The 20,678-nt window shown below is 37.9% G+C and overlaps 1 protein-coding gene across 2 annotated transcripts in view; it reads right to left on the bottom strand.

Annotated features, from left to right (window-relative positions):
• NCAM2 (neural cell adhesion molecule 2) overlaps positions 1–20,678 on the bottom strand; it is a 526,501-nt gene that overhangs the window by 145,251 nt on the left and 360,572 nt on the right. For both annotated transcript variants that reach the window (XM_034792868.1, XM_034792859.1), the window contains exon 9: positions 10,087–10,237. In XM_034792868.1, the coding sequence (XP_034648759.1) occupies positions 10,087–10,237 (151 nt within the window). The remainder of the gene's footprint in view (positions 1–10,086; positions 10,238–20,678) is intronic.

Raw genomic sequence — 20,678 nt, 5'->3', positions numbered from 1 at the left:
AGTTTAAGCTTAAACTTAAACCTAAACTTAAGCCTTAAATTTAAATCTGAAACTTTTGAGTATCTCCAAAATGCTGATTCATTTCAGACACTGAAATGTGTCAAGCTTAAATTTAATCTAACTAGTAATATTATATATATGTGCAGTTACATTTAATCCTGAAATCTGCAAACATCTATTCATTATACAGGATATTTCGGTTATTACTTATAATGACTTTTAGTGTGTAGGTTAATTTTATATTGACTTTGGGTAATAAGTTTAATTTAATAGGACATACTTTCAAATGGCTCAATGTTTATTCTGGAACATTTTAAAATCTGAATGGTATCTAAAAGGCTGCTAGAATACAAAACTCCTGCTATTTAGTAGAATATACATCCAAATGAGTTGATCTAAGATTTATTCTTCATAAATTCAGAGAGAACTCAGTCACATGTATTAATTTCTGACTCTTATGAAAAAGATTGTATTGTAATATTTAAAAGTATCACTCAGGTCAGCTGAATTAATTTTAATATCATGAAATGTAAGCACCACACACACACAGTTACAGTGACAAAGGAAATGACCTGCAACATTCTTATTACATTTTTTAAAAAAAGTATTTGATTATAATGATACCTTTGCACTTCAAAGTTAAATTGTGCTATTTAAAGACCATCATCAGGAGTTGATTTTAGCCCATTAGATATAACATGAATCCATAGAATAGAACAAACTACTGTAAGGAAATAGGTTTTTTTGCTTAGAGAATACTGAATTTAAAACTAGTAGACGACCAGGCAGCATTGTGGAGGCAAACACACAAACAAATAAATTTCATCTGGAGGGAAACACAATAGCAACTTAAACAAGCATAGCTAAAATTAATCCTTTTTTCTTTAATCCTGCCAAACTATGTTCTTTTTGTAAAAAGAAAAAATGTCACGTTATTAAAACTACACTTTAAAAATTACATTATGCTTGCGAGAAAAAGCCAACATACTCCATAACTAAAGTTCACATTTTAACCTTGTGCTTATATTTAAAGGATTGTCTTAGAACACCCACATGAGCTAGGACAGTGGTTACCAAACTATGAGCTGTGACTCAGTCCCGGGTGATCTGCTGGCACAACTGCATTCTTCAGTCAAGTTCTTAGTACATCTTTAACTCCATGTGACTCATGTAATCTTGTTCAGTTTTATACAAAACTGTGTTTCTGTGTTTGAACGCCACATTTTGCTCTCAACATTTTTTTAAAGTGTAGTTTTTCTAAAACTGTTTGGTTTCAAAGATCTTGAGGCATTTCTTTGAGTGCATATTGCTAGGGATTTCTGACGTTAGAATTGTTTTCATTACAATGAAAAGGAAACATATACATTGTTCATTTACAGTTTATATACAGTTTATATGTATGTAAAAGTTAAAATTAACAATTTTCCTTAATAAGTGTTAATAGTGGGCCACAGTGCCTGATGCGGCAGCACAGGTGGGCCTCAAGGAAAAAAAGTTTGGGAACCCCTGAGCTTGGGAAGAGATAGCTACATTTTACAGATGGGGAAATAGAAGAATGGAAAGGTTGAGCCACTTACTTCCCCAAGATAACACAAGGAGTCTGTGGAAGAATCAAGAACACATCTCTTGACACTCAGACCCATGCCTTAACCACAAGACCATACTTCCTCTCTGCTTAGGTACTAAAGGAGTCTTGGAGTAGTGTTTTTATAGATTCTATGTAATGTGCCTGATCCTTTCCTCATACACATAAAACTTTTAATTCTCTTTAGGTCTCTTTTGCTCCTATAGCTGTGCATAATGGTCAAGGTTAAAGTAAAAGTTGCAAGTCTTAATCGATTTCCTGGGTTTTGTTGTCATGTTAAAACCTCAACATTTCTTTAATGTAAAAGTTAAAATTTATATTGTATATTAAACAATTATGAGCATAATTTGACAAGGATCTGTGTAACCAAAATTGATTTTATTTCAACAGTACAGTAACTCCTCACTTAAAGTCGTCATGGTTAACATTGTTTTGTTGTTACATTGCTGATCAATTAGAGAACATGGTCGTGTAAAGTTGCACAATGCTCCCGTTGCTTGGCAGCCACCTGCTTTATCCACTGCTTGCAGGAAGAGCAGCCCATTGGAGGTAGCTGGTGCAGGCTTGGAACCAGGGTGGACTGGCAGCCCCCCTATCAGCTCCCCGCTCCCCTAAGTTCCCTTGCAGCAGCCGCCCAGCAGGATATCAATTACTGGCAGTTCAGCTGTCCCTCCCCACACTGCCATGTGCTGCTCCTGCCCTCTGCCTTAGAGCTGCTCCTAGGAGCCTCCTGCTTGCTGTGCAGTGGAGGGGGGAGAAGGGAGACTAATATCAGGGTGTCCTCCTCCCCCTGCTCCTGCTCTCAGGGCCGGCGCTTCCATTTAGGTGACCTAGGCGGTCGCCTAGGGCACCAGGATTTGGGTGGGTGGCAAATTGGCGGCAGGGGGTCCTTCCACACTCCGGGTCTTCGATGGCAATTCTGCAGCGGGTCCTTCACTAGCTCCGGGACCTGCCGCCGAAGTTCCCCGAAGACCGGGAGCGTGGAAGGCCCCCCCCGCCACAGAATTGCCGACGACAACCGGGAGCGCGGGAGGACCCCCGCCTAGGGTGCCAAAAACCCTGGCGCCGCACCTGCCTGCCCCCCACTAACCTCAGCTCCACAGAACAGGGAGACAGAGCACGACAGGGCTCAGGAAGGAGGGAGCAGCTGCTGTCTCAACTTGCTGATCTACTTAAAAGGCAATGTACTTAAGAGTGGGGTCAGTGTACTTAAAGGGGCAATGCACATCTCTCTCTCACACTCAGGGTGTGTGTCTCTGTCTCTGTCTGCCATGCTGTCTCCCCTCCCTCCATTTGTGCTGCCTTGTAGACTACAAGGCACAGGCGAGGGACGTGCTGACCGCGGCTTCCCGCCGCCCCCATTGGCCTGGGATGGGCCGAACCTGCCGCGTCAGCAGGTAAATAAACTGGCCCGGCCCACCAGGGTTCTTACCTTGGTGAGCTGCGTGCCAAACGTTGCCGAACCCTGTGTTAACCCTTCACGGCACAGCTGAGTGCTTGTTCATCATTTTGCAGTAAGGCATTCCCTGGGAAATATCTCACCCTCTGACTTCACCATCTCAACCAAGCTTCTCAATCATCATTGCTGTGTATGGTGAAAAAAATTTCCCTGGAACCTAATCTCTCCTATTTACATTAATTCTTATGGGGAAATTGGATTCGCTTAACATTATTTTGCTTAAAGTCACATTTTTCAGGAACATGATTACAATGTTAAGCGAGGCGTTACTGTACCTGGTTTGACAGGATGCTTTGAAAATATTTGAAAATGTTTTGATACTTGTGTCCTCTTGGATGCAGCCGATATCATTTAAATGTCTCCTATGCCATATCTCTGAGTTTAACATCCTATTCTCTAGTCCTGCATGGTTTACACCATTAAGACTAAACTGTGATTAATCCTGACCTTTTTCTTTCTTTTTAATTAAGTAGTTTATTTTATCAACCTCGACCTAACTCCTAACCTAATCGATGTAATCTCTAATCATAGGATACTTATGTACTCTTCCTCCTCCCCCCAGCTCATCCTAGACATCTTAAATCCCTTGTTCACAAGTGGCTTAGGCTGATAGGGACAAATTTGTAAAGGCGTTTAGGTGCCTAAAGATACAGATAGGAGCCACATGGGATTTTAAAAACTGCGTATGTGTTTATTCCCCTTAATGTCAATCCCACTAGACTCCTATCTGCATATTTCAATCATATTTCAATTCAATGCCTGAATACCTTTAAAGATCTATCCCAATAGGCTTTTTTCAATGGAAGTTAGGCTCCTAAGTTCCTAAGGCACTTTTGAAAATGGACTGAGACTCCTCTGTCACTTAAGTTCTTTTAAAAATGGTATGCCTTGTCAGCATGAGCATGTTGGCTATTTTGTCTTCATTCAGGTTGTTAACAATCCTTCTTCACTTCACTTCATTGCAATGTCACTAAAGTGACCCGGTAGTATTAAGATTTTGCAAGATTATCATATGATGTATAAGATTAGAATTATTCATGAATGAAAAGAAAGAGGAACACAAGTGAGCCTAGAACATAGTAAATCCTATAATTCTAGGTAATAGTATGTCAATATATAAAAGCTTTTGAGGAACCTGATATATGATTGATGTTGATTGATGTGATGCATAACCATCATTAACATATAATGGGATAGAGACAGCCTACCATAACTTTGACTTGGAGACTAATTACTAACAAGAAATTCTTGTATCAGCTTCTATGAAAAGAAGGTGAATTTGAACAATACATTTCTACTCTCATTAGTAATATATAACAGTACAAACATAACTTAAATGGAATATCAATTGGAATCAAACATGGTAGGTCATTTGTTCTTATTACATTAAACCCTGAATGTCTCAGTTTATCTGAACTGCTTTTCAATCAGTTCTCTGGGCTGGACCTCATTTGTAGTTCAACTTGCCTTTAAGTAATGCAATGCCTTTGAAAAGCTTTAAAGTGAAATGGCATTGAGCCAATGAATTTGCATAAACTGCAACAAAATACAGTTCACTAACATAAAAGAAAGTGGAAAGGTCCAAGAGGATAATCTGCTCAGCATCTTAAATTTAGTGCTCTTACATTAATGAAGTTGACTTCAGCTTGCAAACAAAAACAATGACTCTATTGCCAATAAGAAATAAAGAATGTGTTAATGACAAAATCATCATAGGCAATGTACAGGAATCTTTACAGATAAATTTTGTAGTGTGTTATAATACCATTTCTTTATTTATTCTGTAGCACTGAACACAATGTCAGCAAGACGAGAGACAAACTATGCAATGATGATGTTTAACGTAATTTGGAAGAAAAGCAGCAGTGCATAATGAAGAAGGTTCTCTTTGTTGCAAAGTATCGTAATGCTTTAATGATGATTTCTTTTTTTTCTCCACAAAGTAATATTTTGCTATGAAAGCACATATGTCTGGAAATCATTGTCAGATCTCATTGCTGCATGAAAAATATACCACATTGCATTCAACACCTTGGTATTAAAGTTTATGGTGCTAGGTAAAAAACAAATCAAAACAAAACAAAAACCTCTGTTGTGCAGAGAGAGTCCTGGTTGTTTGGAGATGCCAGCACATCATACATCTGTAATCTCCCTTATCTATGTTATCAGTGCATCATTTTGACTACAGTGAGGACAGAAGAAGCTTCAGAGGCACGAATAGACTATTTAAAGGGTGATTTGGGGTTGACCAAATTCTATGTTGGCTTCATTGCTCTCCAACCCACCCCACTGATGACAACCCAGTACAAAAAATGTTAATTATTCTGCTGAATAGTTTCAAGAAATCAGTGTGTGCCATTACTAGAGCGGGGAAGATTTCCATGATTCTGTTATTTTTTTAGGATTTCTTTATTTTTCTAGTCTTTTTTTTTGTTTGTTTTCAGAACAAACATGGGTGGCAGGTGAACACCCACCATCGGGCAGGCTAGACTGCCCCTCACCTCTTCTGCCCGAGGCCCTGCCCTCCCACCCACTGGAGCCTTGAGTGCCCCCCCATGGCTGAAGGAGCCCCGGCTCCCCCGCGCGCCAGACCAAGCTGCTGGCTCCACCAACAGCTGCCCGGTGGCCCCAGCGCCACCCTGGGCCGCACCTGGCAGCTGGTGGGCCAGAGCTCAGGGCTGCTGTCTGGAGCTGAGTCCCTACTGGCTTCAGGTAGATGGAGGGGTGTGGGGGAAAGGGGAGGGCAGGGACTCAGGATGCAACATGGGCAGGGCCATGGCCTGGTCAGGGGAGGCTTAACCTGCCCTGGCCTATGATACCCATCACCCATGAGAACAAACAGCTCTTAAATAAAGAGATTCAAAATATTAATTAGAAACACTAAAGTGTTAGTTGTGCAGTAATCTTGGAATTTTAAAAGGAGCCTAATGGTGTTAGATGCCCAAATCCCATGGAAATTCAATGGGATTTGCATACCTAATTCCCTTACTACTCTTTTGAAAAAAGAATCTCTTTCTTATGCTTTCTATATTTTTGTTAAGTTTTCCATGGAATATTTTATTCTATTGGAAACATATTAGTAACCACAAGGGAGACTCTCTTGATGCTTAGTAAGTAATAGACATTGTACAAAGAATAAAATGTTACAGCCAATGAAGTCAATATATCTTTCTTTTGAATTTTTTTCTTCTATAATCGGTTTATTTTACCTTACTAAGTTTACCTCAACCTAAACTTCCTTGAGGTGCTTTGTTATGAAGGTGACACTTGCAGGAAAGCCTGGGTTTGGAATGGCTCTAGACTCCACTATGATTTCTGTCTACGCAGTGAGCACTTCAGATAAATGGCAGGAGCAGAATTAATCAAGCCAGGATGGTATCAGATCTAGTCATCTTTTCCGCTCCTCAAGAGCAATTGCTCTTATCATCAAAAGCAACTCCAAGAGAAAGCATGGATAAAATGTAGAATCTCCCACCAATCATGCTGATAGTTAAGTCTCTGCTGATGGTCACTGAGAATTGATGAGTGATGAGATAGAGACACTATGAAACTATGAATTTCCATTATGTCTGAATGTAATATACTGGAAAAATGTGACACGGACACGTTCTTTGTGACTGTACAAACTACTCAAATCAATGAAAAAAGAACATGAGGAAACACTGTTAAGAACATTAATTTATGGAATGGCATTAGGCATGGTTATGAATTACAATTAGGAACAACACTAGTATTAATTATGAATTACAGTGTAGTATACATTTATGTCTCTGGCTTTAATGAAAAAATTTAATGGCATATGCTATTCTAGTATATAAACCAAGGAATTCAAAACTCTGGGATAATCCCAGTGTGACATTGGTAGATTAGAACATTGACTTGGGGATTCCCTCTGTAGCCTTCAGCAAGTCACTTAACTTCTCTGTATCTGACTTTCTTCATATGTAAAATGGGGAATACTATGTTTTCAATAAAGTGTGCAATACAATAACTATAATACCTATTTCCAAGAACTGCATGGGGATTAGTAAATTTGTTTTTAAAAATATTTAGAAGGTGTAAAGGACATTGTTGTTATTACTATTGAACTGCTGAAAAAGGCGATCAATTTAAGTAATCTGGAAAATCACAAAATTCTACAGGTCTGTCACATCTTACGTGCACTTAACATGCGTGATTTCAGCTTTACGCGGTCGACAAAAACAAAAAAAAGAGAAAAATAACAACTTCAATACTGTATCTGTATTGTGGGCGATTCTGCCCGCCATTGAACTCAATGTAATTTTGACTATACACGGTTTTCACTTTACGCGCTAACCGTGGAATGGAACCCTCGCGTAAGATGAGACAGACCTGTACAAAGAATCGGTTCTATACAGACTTCACAGAATCTCATAAAGAATCACTCCTTTTCACCATTTTGCTGTAGGAGTACAGCATAATTTACTGGTGGAACAGTAGGGTTGTCAGAGGAGATCTCCAGCCCAAATATCATCAAGAAAGTGACTGGAAACAAGAGGCAGCTATTGGATATGTTACATCAGCTACAGAGAAGGAATTTATTTGTGGATGAGAGAAATACATTTTGTTCCTGATGATTTTGACAAGATTGTGGTATGTAAAAATAGCAAGAGTGTCCTGTGAAGAGATCATTTTGTTAAAAATAGTTTTATTATGGGAACCGGATGACTTGGGAGATTGATATTATTGATATAAAGAAGCTTTAATCTCTAGGACACTAATTTAAATATGGGTAAGGTCAGTAGAAGTCATTATCACTTGACAAGATCTCTGTGGTTTGGGCAAATTAAGTTGTGGTCTCAGTTCATTTGCTCGTGGACAAGTGTTCCGATGATAAAAATCTTCACTATTAATGGCAGTCTAATCAGAATGGGCATGAAGACAGAACTATTCTCTCATCACTAGAGGTGTTCCCTTCATGTCATGAATAAGTTTCACTGTTTAGGCAATGTGGAGAAACTTGCACTCCTGCTACCAGAGAGCACTTGCTTTGAAAATAAATATTGTACTTCAGTTATCAGTCTCACAGAACCATTCTTAAGTATTTGAGTCCCTTACAAAGATTCAAAAAGTAATATAAAAAGTGTAAAGAATCAATAAAACAGGCAACATGATAGCATTTTCATCAGGTCTAATCATATAATGCTATGTGAGGTCAAAACAACAAGTCATGCATTATACATTTGAAATGTTGTCATCTTAAATGGTACTAACATATTAAGTGTCAAAAAAAAAAAAAAAAACTACCCAGCAAACAAACAAACAAACCCACCAATTACCTGCTAATGGGTTCAAAGATTTTTCAATTTGAACTGTAGAAAGTTTTTTGGCATTTCAAATTAGTTTGAGCAGTTAACCACACCTTTAACAGCAAATGCTAATACATTTTCGATTTTAATACCATCTAATTAGTTCTATTTAAGTGTTAAAAGTAAATCTACCATACAACTGCCTCGCATTGAGAAGGAAGATGGTACTACAATTCAATTTAGGACATCTGCTATCATACTAAAACTCTTACTTTGACAGAGACCTTTGACTACATTATTCCATTGTATTCATCTAGATTTTATGTTATTGTGCCCTTCAGTATTAATTTTGTGCTTCTAATGTGCTCTTAAGTTTCTGTAGCTCATATGTTTCACATAATGTGGCCCATGAACCACTTCTGTAATTGGATAACCCTACACTGGACACAGAATATAAAAGCAGAAGTAAGATTGATTATTTTTAAAAAGAGTAGCCATTTTAAAATCTCAATTGAATAATATATCTCACGTCACCTTAGATCTGTATTACAGGAAAACAGATCTTAACAACAGGATTTTAAACGAACACATCAGAGTATTCATTTTTTGTTCCTTACACCAGCGACACAGCAAAAGTATTTTAAATTAAAATGTACACAAAGGAATATATTTTCTGTGCACTGAGGGGTAACACTGAGATGTTCAAGGAATGCATCTTTTAAGAGAGTACACTCAAAAACATAAAAGTATTTCACAAACCTCCGAAGTCTCCAAATGAATATTGTTCATGAATAACTGCATTAAAGCTATTTTTCATAATTCAGTTTAACAGCTTCTACTGTATTTGTTTAGTTCTATATGTGTTGGCAAATCTCTCCATCTCCTTCATCCAGCATAAATTACTTGCTCCAATTCTTCAGTCTGAATATTTTTCATTTGTCTTTTTAGACTCACTTCCTATCAAAAAGGTGGCACATGCAGCCTACTGTGAGATCTCTGTCAATGCTACTTTAGGAGTCACCCAACTGGGATTCAGCAAAAGCAAAACAATCATTACTCATCTTTCCTTCCTCTCCACTATAGAGTCAATCCAATTGCTACTGAAGTCAACAGAAAGATTCCCATCAAGTTCAGTGGATTTCGGATGAAGTCTAATATACCAAATCAGTCTCAGATACCAATGAACAAATATCACTACTGTTGCTTGTGAAGTTTCCACCAAACAAAATTTTGATTGGAAGTGACAAGATCAGCAGGGGCAGGGGGATTTGTCACATGTTTGAACTCCAAGTATGGTTATAACAAAAGTAGGAGTATAGTTGGGGGGGGGGGGGGGGGGAAGAAGAGGTAATGGAAAGAGAGGGAGAGAGTATTCCAGACATTTTTAGAAACTTCAAGACTGAGATGCAGCTCAGATGAGTTATTACTTTATTCCCCAAAACATTTGCACCCACAGCTAGTCTCCAGCAGCCTGAAAGTCTTGAAAAAGTTACCAAGTTCAGTCATAAGGTGTGGCAGTGAGGGAAGCCACCAAAATATCATTATGGGTGAAACTCTGACCCTCATGAAGTTATTGGCAAAAATCTCATTGGCTTCACTGGGGCCAGGATTTCATCTGGTGTGTTCAGAATTGCTAACTTTGGAAGGGCACTTTTTCTTAAATTATTCGAGTTTAAGCATGAATTGCCAGTAAAATTTGATCTTCCATTAAGAATGTACTTTTTTTTTCTTTTAAAACAAATTTAAAGAGAAAACAAAATGTTAGAACTTACATTCAATATCAAGGTACATGCTCTTTTGATGCCCACCAATTCTACTTGCAGCTTCACAGTCATATCTCCCTGAATCTGACAACTTCACATCTTTAATATGCAGTGACGATTTTCCATGCTGCCCTTTGACTTCTATACGGCCATCTGGGCTCTGTTTACATTGATTCAAGAAAGAGAAAGGGTTTCATATATAGATATATACGTATATGTGTATTTGTTTTATATATAAAACACCATTAATAATTATGACTGAATGTACATTTGTTGTGAAAACATCTCATAATGTATGGTGAAATAAATATTAATGACTGAGCAATTTCAAAATCTGTCAAATATACAATTTAAAAAAATCTAAAGAAAAGAGAAGTTCTGATTCTAGACTCCAAGGTCAAGGGAATGAGTACATGCTTAAAGGAACACTGTCAGGTAGTTAGATCACCAAAATTATCATTTTAAGATTGATATAATCTGTCTGTCAATTCTAAAGGGCCTGATTCTGATCTCACACTGTTGTAAATGAGGAGTAACTCTGATCAAGTCAATGGAATTATATTGGTTTAAAATCATTGTAAATAAGATTACAGTGTCTCTCTCTGTTCTCTTTCATATCAGTGATAAGTTGAAAAATCCAAAAATGAAAAAGCAGCTATTGACAGCTTTATTATTTTTATTTTTCTGCTAGAAACATAAATTAACTAAGAAACCACAGTCCGGAAACACTCCTGGAACCACTGGACTTCACTGGTGATACTTATGACAACACAGAAATATAACATAGGAGTAAACTGTGATAAACAAACAAACAAACATACATACATACTTATTGGCTTCTGCTTTACCAGGAAAAAAAGTTCAATATTTGCCAGCTTGGGGGTGGGGGTGGATATATTGATGGTGGGCATAACAGGTAGGAAAAAAATATAATTTACAAGCCTATACGAGTATGAAAAATAAAATAGACATTGAAAAAAAGTTTTTAAGTACTTGAGAGTGGCACTTTAACTTCTGTGAAGTAAATGGTCCAGAGGAATGAGCAAAGGGTTAGGAGTTTGGAACATCTCAATTCTAATCCTCGCTCTGCAGTTTATTTGCTTTCCAGCCTTCAGCAACTCACTTCACCTCTTTGCCTCAGTTCTTTCAGCTGTACGATGGGGGATGGGGACATGATACCTACCTCTCAGGAGTGTTGTCAGGAGTAATTAGTTAATGCTTGTACAATACTTTAAACATCTAAAGCACTCTGAGGTCCTATCCTGTAAACGCTAGCTGCCTGGCTCTACTGCTTATTACCATAAAGATTCCTATTGTGGCTGCTAGTGTTTGAAGGATTTTACCTCATGTCTGTATGATTAGTTTCTGAATTAATGAAGGAAATTGACATACAAATCAGTTCACAGAATTGTTCACCTCAACACAATATCAGCAATGTACATGTCGGAATCATTATATAGAGAAACCTGTGGCCCTGATCCCACCTCAGAATCCAATAGCACAGACCTCATTTCCTGTGCACAGTCCCATCAAACTCAATAGGATTCTGCATGGGTGCAGGGGTTTGCAATAGTAGATGCCACCGCAAGAATATGTCCTAAATCCCTCAAACTGATAGAAATAAAACAAGATCACTATCTCCTACTATGTCCATCTTTAATGCTGCAAATTATATTAAACAAATACATATCCTCAAGTCATCAGGACATTCATACAAATGTCAGAATTTACAGTCACTAGTGAACAACTACTAGAGTAAAAGATCTTGATACATCACGTTTCACGTAGATTTTTTTGTTTATTCATTTGTTGTAATCTTTTTTAAATTTTGCTTTTAAAATTATTTTATTTATTTATTTGCAGGTCTGGCATGTTTTCAATTTTTGTTTTAATATTTGTTAAAACTGATGACTGTTGATACTTGTCTGGATGCTGCTTAACTGGTTCTATTTTAAAAAGTGAAATAAACAAATGGATAATTCTACATCAAGTTTGTTCCTGTTTAAAAAATAAATTGAAGCAAAAGTGTTTTAGCAGTTTTACAATACATTCAGTGACTACTCTTTCTGATTTTACCTTGAGAACTGCAATTGGATCATATTGGGTAACACTATCAGAGACTTCCTATACTGAAATGACCTTATGACTTGTGAATGTAACTTTAAGTTAAAAAAGTCAGAGATACAATAGGCAGTAGTTAACAGCACTATCCATTCATTAACAACTATCATCATACAGGAGTAAGGTAGTTGAACAGAAAGGAAAAATATGATCTGATGGATGCACAGGATGTAAGACCTGATGTTAGGGTTAATACCAGGGGGCAACATTCTCGTTCAAGACCATGCTCCGATTGAAATATAGGTCTTATCATTAAACATGTACCTACTTAGTTCTGATAAACATACAGTAATACATTTGTTCCTTGGAAGAATCTAAATCTATCCTTTCAAAGACAGCAATACAGAGTAATGAGAGATGACATAAGAAAAACATTGTCTTTGGACTGTTGGTTTAGTGAAGCCCTGCAAAAATAACACATTTTTTTTTTTAAAAAAGGCCTACTTAAACTATGATGAAGGACCTTTCTATTGTACTGTGCAATAAATTCTCCCTGATAAATTGTAATGTATTATATTATCTCTATACAAATATATCTGCTGAAATTATTTTACTGTCTGACTTTTACAAACAGATTGGGGCAATGGTTTCCTGTTCCAAAAATGGTCATTACCACATCTTTTGGGGAAAAGTGCAAAAAAGTCTAAGTAAACAATTACAGAATTAAAATGTTTAGCGCAGAAGTTCATCCATCAGTTGGTTTATGCCCTGAAGGATGAGGGTTTGTCTCATTGAGGTCATCCCTTCTAATTCTTGGAGGGTTTATTGTATTTATAATACTATCTAATGGGACTGTGAATGTTTCCATTATTCATATAAATCATAGAATCATAGAAGATTAGGGTTGGAAGAGACCTCAGGAGGTCATCTAGTCCAATCCCCTGTTCAAAGCAAGTCCAACACCAACCAAATCATCCCAGCCAGGGCTTTGTCAAGCCGGGCCTTAAAAACCTCTCAAGATGGAGATTCCACACCTCAGGTAACCAATGCCAGTGCATCACCAACCTCTTAGTGAAATAGTGTTTCCTAATATCCAACCTAGAACTCCCCCACTGTAACTTAAGAACATTGCTCCTTGTTCTGTCATCTGCCAACACCAAGAACAGCCGAGCTCTATCCTCTTTGGAGTCCCCCTTCATGTAGTTGAAGGCTCCTATCAAATCCCCCCTGTCACTCTTCTCTTTTGCAGACTAAACAAGCCCAGTTCTATAAACCTCTCCTTGTAAGTCATGTGTCCCAGCCAATCCCTTTTGTTTATTTATGATCACAAATAAAATTGAAGATGTTTTTATTAAGTAGAAGCACAATAGCTTTATTAAGTAGTAGTGCCACTCCTTTCAACCTGCCAAAGCTGAAATTAGGGAAAAGGTGTGTAACAAAGATCCAAAATGAGGGAAAAGAAAAAAAATAGTCACAGAGGAAACTTAAGATGGTATCTGATTTATTCCTTTAGCGTAAATAACTCTTACAGTAACTTTGGTTTTCTGATTCTTTATTTTGGAAGTAAATATATTTTAATAATGTTTCACACTGCATTTGTCCAATGTAGGTCTCTTTTGGGCTAAAATGAATGATGTTCCTGAAAATGAGAAGTATGACTATCCAATACAGAAAATATTTCTGCAAAGTGTTAGAATAATCCCAATGAATCCAAAGCATATGTTCTTGAAATCAATTGGAATTTTGCCTAAGGACTTCAGGTTTCTCTGTGTATTTATGGCATCATAGTTTCAGAAAAGGAAAATATATTACACACACATACACACACAATGATCAGCGTTATATACAATGATAAATATTATAAAGGAAACATTTAATTTAGCATAAAGTTAGTTTCATTGTAATATTTTTCTGTAATTAGACTGTAATGCCATGGCAAGGTATGTGTTCACACATTATAGTGATTATCACCACAGAAGTATGTAATAAATAAAGCAAATATTTTCTTTATAAATGTTGACCATCATACCTCATTGTTCTAAGTTTCAGATGAATTTTGTCTATTTAGTTTGTTAGAAGAGTAAGAAGTTATGACTATCTCCAAACTACCAGAAATGGTCAGCAAGGCCATATCTCCTTATCAAATTCTAAATAAATGTAATAGTTCAAATTCTTCTCTCTGCTACACCTGTGCAAACCCACTATAGTCAATAGGTTAAACGCTATAGTCAATAGGTACAACTGAGAGCAGAATATACCCAAATATGGATAACTAATCAAGATATTACAACATTTTGCAATGCTAGGACTAGCAACAGGGTCATAAAAACTAACTACCTATAAAAGTGAATATTCTACTCTGATACTCTACTGCTCTGATATTCAGGCCCTCTACTGTATGCAATGAGAAGCATAGGACCATTTGAATAATAATGAAATGCTTTTTTTTCACCTTAGTGGGCTTTATCCGGGATTACTTTATTTACTTTTCCTTTATAAGTCATCAGTATGCCTTTATTAGATTTAAAAAGGATATAGGTGGAGGAAAAAAAATGCTATGGGAATATATTGTATTTCATGAATAAACTGATGTATCTACATATAAACATTCTATTTATTAATATTCATTGACATAATTTGATAATTAGAAAATATATACACCTCTACCCAGATATAACTCTGTCCTCGGGAGCCAAAAAATCTTACCGCGTTATAGGTGCAACCGCGTTACATCGAACTTGCTTTGATACGCCGGAGTGCGCAGCCCCGTCTCTCCCCCCCCCCTCCGCCCCCCCCCCCGGAGCACTGCTTTACCGCGTTATATCCGAATTCGTGTTATATCAGGTTGCGTTATATCGGGGTAGAGATGTATTATAGTGTCTTGTTCATTGTTATTTCAATTCCATTTGGTTTCTCAGGAGATTAACTGCCAACTCTTTAGGCCTAAAATAGTGGTTGAAGATGCTTTTATGTCACTGCTACCAACCAAAATTAGTTTACTCATTTACTCTCAGTTTATTGATGTTTTAATGTACATATAAAATACAGTGTCTCCTATTAAAATAGTCAGAATTTGTCCAGAGATACAACATTAATACCACAGCTATCTCCTATATTCAGTATAGAGAAAATCTATGAGGTGGCTGAGATCATTATGCAGTAATTGTTGTCAAATTATAACTTTAATATGACCACTGTACTTTTTGTATTTCTTAAACATATGAGGGTGAAAGTCATCCCCATTTGAATTAATACTGTGGACAAAAGCAATCAGTTCTACAATTCAATGCTGTAATAGTAAACTCTTATCCAGCAGGTCTTAAAAGCTAAACTGTGGCACACATTATCAAAATCAGCGAGATAGTAAACCACAACTTATTAATTAGCCAATAGATGAACATAAACTCAGTCTGGCACTTTCCAGGAAGCAAATGCCAGCTGTAAGTTGTTCATAATGATCAGCAATAGATTATGGCATAGCAGTAACATTTCCGGTTGCTGAAAATGGTAGGTTCTCTTCTCAGGAGAGCCAATATGTAAATGATAATTATAATAAAGTACTTTTCATAAAAGTAGCATAAAATTTAATTGTTATCCAAAGTTCTTCTCCCATGTAAAACTTAGTAGATGGGGAGGGAAAACACCTAATATATGTATTTTTAAAAAAATTGCATTCATCCCAGTTCTCTGGGATCACCAGAGGAACATAGAGGGCAAGCAATCCCAGAAAAAGCAGTTCAGACAATCCCATTATCTATTTAGGTTTTTATACAGATGCCCATCACTGTGTTATCTTTCTGGATGGTTTCCAGGGCTTGAACACTTCAGACTCCCAGGTAGCTATGTAGAGGTACTATCCTGCTGGGCTTGTCTGACCCCAATACCCATACACAGCCACTGCAGCATGGCTGGATTAGTCAATACACATGGTGATGCACAAGTGTAGGTTGACAACCCAAATGTGGGCGCTCAGCCTGTGGGAGGATGTCACCAAGAACACACAGGAGAGGAATGCTGATTCAAGCAGCATTAAGTTTACTGTATAACCTCTTTTAATGTGTTGTTCTACAGTTCTTGGATGGGAATGTACTGTCTAGTGTAGCTCCTCCCAGTCTCTTCTCCTTTACTCCAGGCCAGAACCCCTTTTTTCTACCTGGCCCATTTTTTTCTGGAAGAAAGTGAGGCTATTATACAGAAGGGAGAGTGTTATGCATAGCTGCCTTTTCCCTCCATGTGGACTACTCTGGCTTATTCTGTTTAAGTCATGCACACATAGGAGAGCACAGTGCCACAGAAATTTAAAAAGTAGTACATTAAGAGACAATAAAAAATGTCAGAAAAACAAGCTAAATTTGGAGCACTATATACTTCAAAAATACACCAGCGTAACAAAAGTAATTTTAAAATTGATGTAGTAAAAACAGGGATAATCTAGACAAGGGAACACATTCTGTGGCATTGGCTACACTGGAGTTTCACCCACTTATGGGAGGTCTCAGTATGGCCCTATGACCTCATACAATAATGCTGACTATATTTCTAAAATCTTGATCTATGACACTTTCAAAATGTAGTCAAGTAGGACTAGAAGTTAATGATCTGATAAATGAGAGTTCAACGAAGCAATCCATCCCAAGAAATCTGACTGAAACACGTAAAACCTATTCAGTGAACTGGAAAGTTTAACCTCTCACAGCATGACAGCCTAGCATTTTGAATAGTGATAGCAATCTAATTCCATCAGCCGTATTTACAAAGACCTAAAGATTAAATATTCAAGGTACAATAAACTGTCAAGAACAAAATGAGATTGTTCTTTATAGATGCTGAAGTGAGCTCAAAGTTAATAACTGTGTAGAGCCATGATAAAAAATAAAAATCTTTCCAAACACAAATCCAGTTGAGAGGTTCTTTACATAAATACAACACCCCTACCCCAAAATTCAGTTCACCTCTAGTGAATTTTATCAAATACTTTAAGATGATGACATCAGTGTGGTTACCTGCTTATCTGTGGGCTCTGCAATTTATTTATTACTTCTATTGCTTTATATATCACCTGTTACCTGAATTTTCCTGCTGTGATCCCTGGAATTTCCTCCTGACATTTGGTGTCCCATGTATGCAATTATTGGCAGGCTGCTGGGTTGAAAACATCTTCCAGGGCTCCCAAGAGAGCAGTGGGGTTGATGAGAACCTCATATCTAAGGGTTCCAGAGGAGACATGCCTCTTTCAGGAGTCTTGAGGAAATTGCTGAGAGAATAGTATCCAGGGAGAGAAAATAGCAGCTTTTGGTGTAAACCAACTTTTAGGACTAATCATGTGCTCTGATACTGCGAATGTCTCCAGGGGCATGAGTCCAGTGATGTTACAGATTCAAGTGTATAACTTTTCAGTTGTTTTGTGTTGGTGGATAGGGCACAATTAGATGATGGTTGGAAACTCTTTTCTTTTCTTCTTGCTTCACAATTGTAGCAGGCTGCAACTGGTATGACTTGGGGGTGTAGTTATTGGTTGAGTTTGATCAAACCCTTCTCTGACTCCAACTGTGGGATTACTGGACCAAATGAGATGGCATTGTACATTTGCCAGAATGTGCATTTTGAGTTGGCTGGGAGTAGTGTGGCAGGTGAGAACAGCTGCATGAAATAGTGACTGGATTGTGGCTGGTTTTTGATAGTATCGTTTGTCTGGTGAGAGCAGCTGTGACATTGTGTTGATTATCTTCTCTCCTATAGAGCCCAGTGATTGTGTGTTTGGCTGTGAAATGATCTATTTTATATTATTGAAGGCCAAATACAAGATCTCTAATAAAATCCTCACATTTAACATCTAGACAGGTTGAAATTACTTTATTTGTTCTCATATTAGAGTTTTAAACTTGTTTTTATGACTAAAGTATCATGACTCCCCATATCACTCTATTAGAGTTCAGTGCCTGTCACTGTATAGAGACATCAGGCATTTCTCACTGACAACTTGCACTTTCTGTGATATGCTTCAGTTTTTTTTTTTATACAAAGAATGTCACGTTTCAGCTACCAAAATGATAAAGGAACAAGGGTCTAGTATTTAAACTTGTTTTTTTTTTTCTTAAATACATTCCCATAATTGTCCTGAAAACACACAAAATTTACAGCACTTGCAATATTTGTGGTTTGAATTCTTCCAAAGTAGCGGTCACAGATGTCAACAGTAGCAGAGCCCAAACAAGAAGACACTTTAACTTTATACTTAGTTCTTCATTCTTTCATTTTCTGCAGTCAGATGGTTCCTAACTATAAAAGCAAGGATCCATTACTATATGGTCTACTGATATTTTGAACACATGATATTGAATTTTCAAGAAGAGGCACAGTAATTGAAGTTGATGAACAGAATCATCTTTGGAATTTCACAACCATTGTCAGGAAACTTGCTGCTTTCAGTTGCTGTTGAATTGTCATCCGTGAAAGAGCAAGAACTTCAAACCAGACACTTGTGAGTCATTCAGTCTGAAGCATTTCAACCAGCAGATATAGAATGGCCCAGTAAACTGGTCCTTGAAGTAACAAGGTAGAAGAGAAGAGTTGCCAACTGAGTTGAAGGTACTGGATTAGGATAAAATTCCAGAAGTCCAACAAAAATAGGTGACAAACAATTCCTAGTCTGAGAATCTACCTTTGACGATGAGAAAGGGCTGTCATTCACAACAGCCATCAACGTGCAGAAGCTGATGGAAGCTCCCTTCTGGATGGTATATTCACAACATTCCCCATACTCGTCAGGTAAATGTATTCTATCCATGCACCTGTTGAAAACAGCAGAAAATTCCAGAGTATTGCTACGTGTTTATGCCTTAATGTCCAGTGAATCAGAATAATGCTACAGCAGAGTCTTGGACTTGAATTATTGTTATGTAAGACCTTGGGAGTCATCTAGAACAGCATCTGGTTTATTACAGATTTCAAGCAGGTAGCAATCATTGCCGCATGCTACAAATTTCTGAAGGGGTTGAAAGCTGCTTATTCCACATGGGAGAACTTATTCAGACTAAGCCATTAACTGAAGGTCTACAGTGTAATACATAGGAAGTCATGAAAAACTAGTCTTGAAGTAAAGGCATTTTGTTGCTTTGACTTTCTTTCCATCTGCAGACACAGTGGCTACTTTCAAAGAATTCAAAGTGGAAATGCAAGCAGGTACTATGCAGATTTTTATAATTCAGGAAAATTATATTCTTGAGAGCTCCAGATGGCATTTAAAAAATGACAACACTATATAAACTATATAAACCTTTATTGCTTCATGCTGGTGCTTACTTGCAACATTTTAGCTGGTGAGTAGTCAGGTGACAGAGCACACTCCACATACCAAAATCAAACACTACAGCATAAAACAGAAGGTCAGGCTGCTGTTCTTGGAAGAGCTCACTTTGGTTTGCTTCTAATCATGAAGGCATGTGAAAGAGAAATGATGAAGAAAGAACATTGTATCTGGTCATTCAAAATCATCGCCTACAAGGTGCAAATCACTAAGGAGAAATGGTTGATGACTAATAATGATGAGTATATTAGCAGCATGTGATAGAATCTTACAGAGAAGCTGGGCAAAACATGCCTCTGTGGTAATAAAAAGGGAAAAAATAAAAACAAAGAATTTAATATTTTTTTCGATCATCTGCACTTTGTTATTAGAGGCTCCATTCCTGAAAAAACAATTTTATTCAGATAGATGTTAGTTCTACAGAGGAGGATGAGCACAATTTACAGGAAAAAGATCATAAAACATAAGTCTTATATAATATAGACCTTATTTAGTACAGCCATCAAAAATAATAGTTTTACCACAGAACCGCATCTAATCTTAAAGGCAGTTACTGGGATAAGATACTCCGGCTACAAGAGGATCAGCCACAGGTGGCTATATTACACCTTTGTGCTCCCTTTGGAACTGCTGAGCCACAGTTCAGACTCCAGCATAAATTGGAGTAGCCAGAGAATCCATTATGCTAGTGGGAGACTGCCAGAACGCACACAGTCCCAAAGCATGTGCAGATATGAGGTCTGATCCTGTTTAGATTCTAATACCTTCACTTACCTAGGTTTACCATATTTCAATAATCAAAAAAGAGGATGGTGGGAGCCCCGCCCTAGTCCCACCCCTGTCCCTCCCACTTCCCGCCCCCTGACTGCCCCCCTCAGAACTTCCAACCCCCCCCGCTCCTTGTCCCCTGACTGCCCCCTCCTGAGACCCCCCCATCCTAACTGCCCCTCTAGGACCCTACCCCTACCTGTCCCCTGACTGCCCAAAACCTTATCCACACCCCCCCGACAGACCCCCGGAACTCCCACACCCCATCCAATCATTCCCTGCCCCCTGACAGGCCCCCTCCCCAGAACTCCTGACCCATCTATACCCCCCTGCTCCCTGACCCCTGACAGCTCCAATCCCTCTCCCCACCCCTGCCCTCTGACAGACCGCCCCCAGAACTCCCAACCCCCCTGCTCCTTGTCCCCGACTGCCCCCTCCTGAGACTCCCCCATCCTAACTGCCCCCT

The sequence above is a fragment of the Trachemys scripta genome, chromosome 1 (assembly GCF_013100865.1).
Source record: "Trachemys scripta elegans isolate TJP31775 chromosome 1, CAS_Tse_1.0, whole genome shotgun sequence".
NCBI lineage: Eukaryota > Metazoa > Chordata > Testudines > Emydidae > Trachemys > Trachemys scripta.
This window is presented reverse-complemented; position numbering and strand designations above follow the sequence as displayed.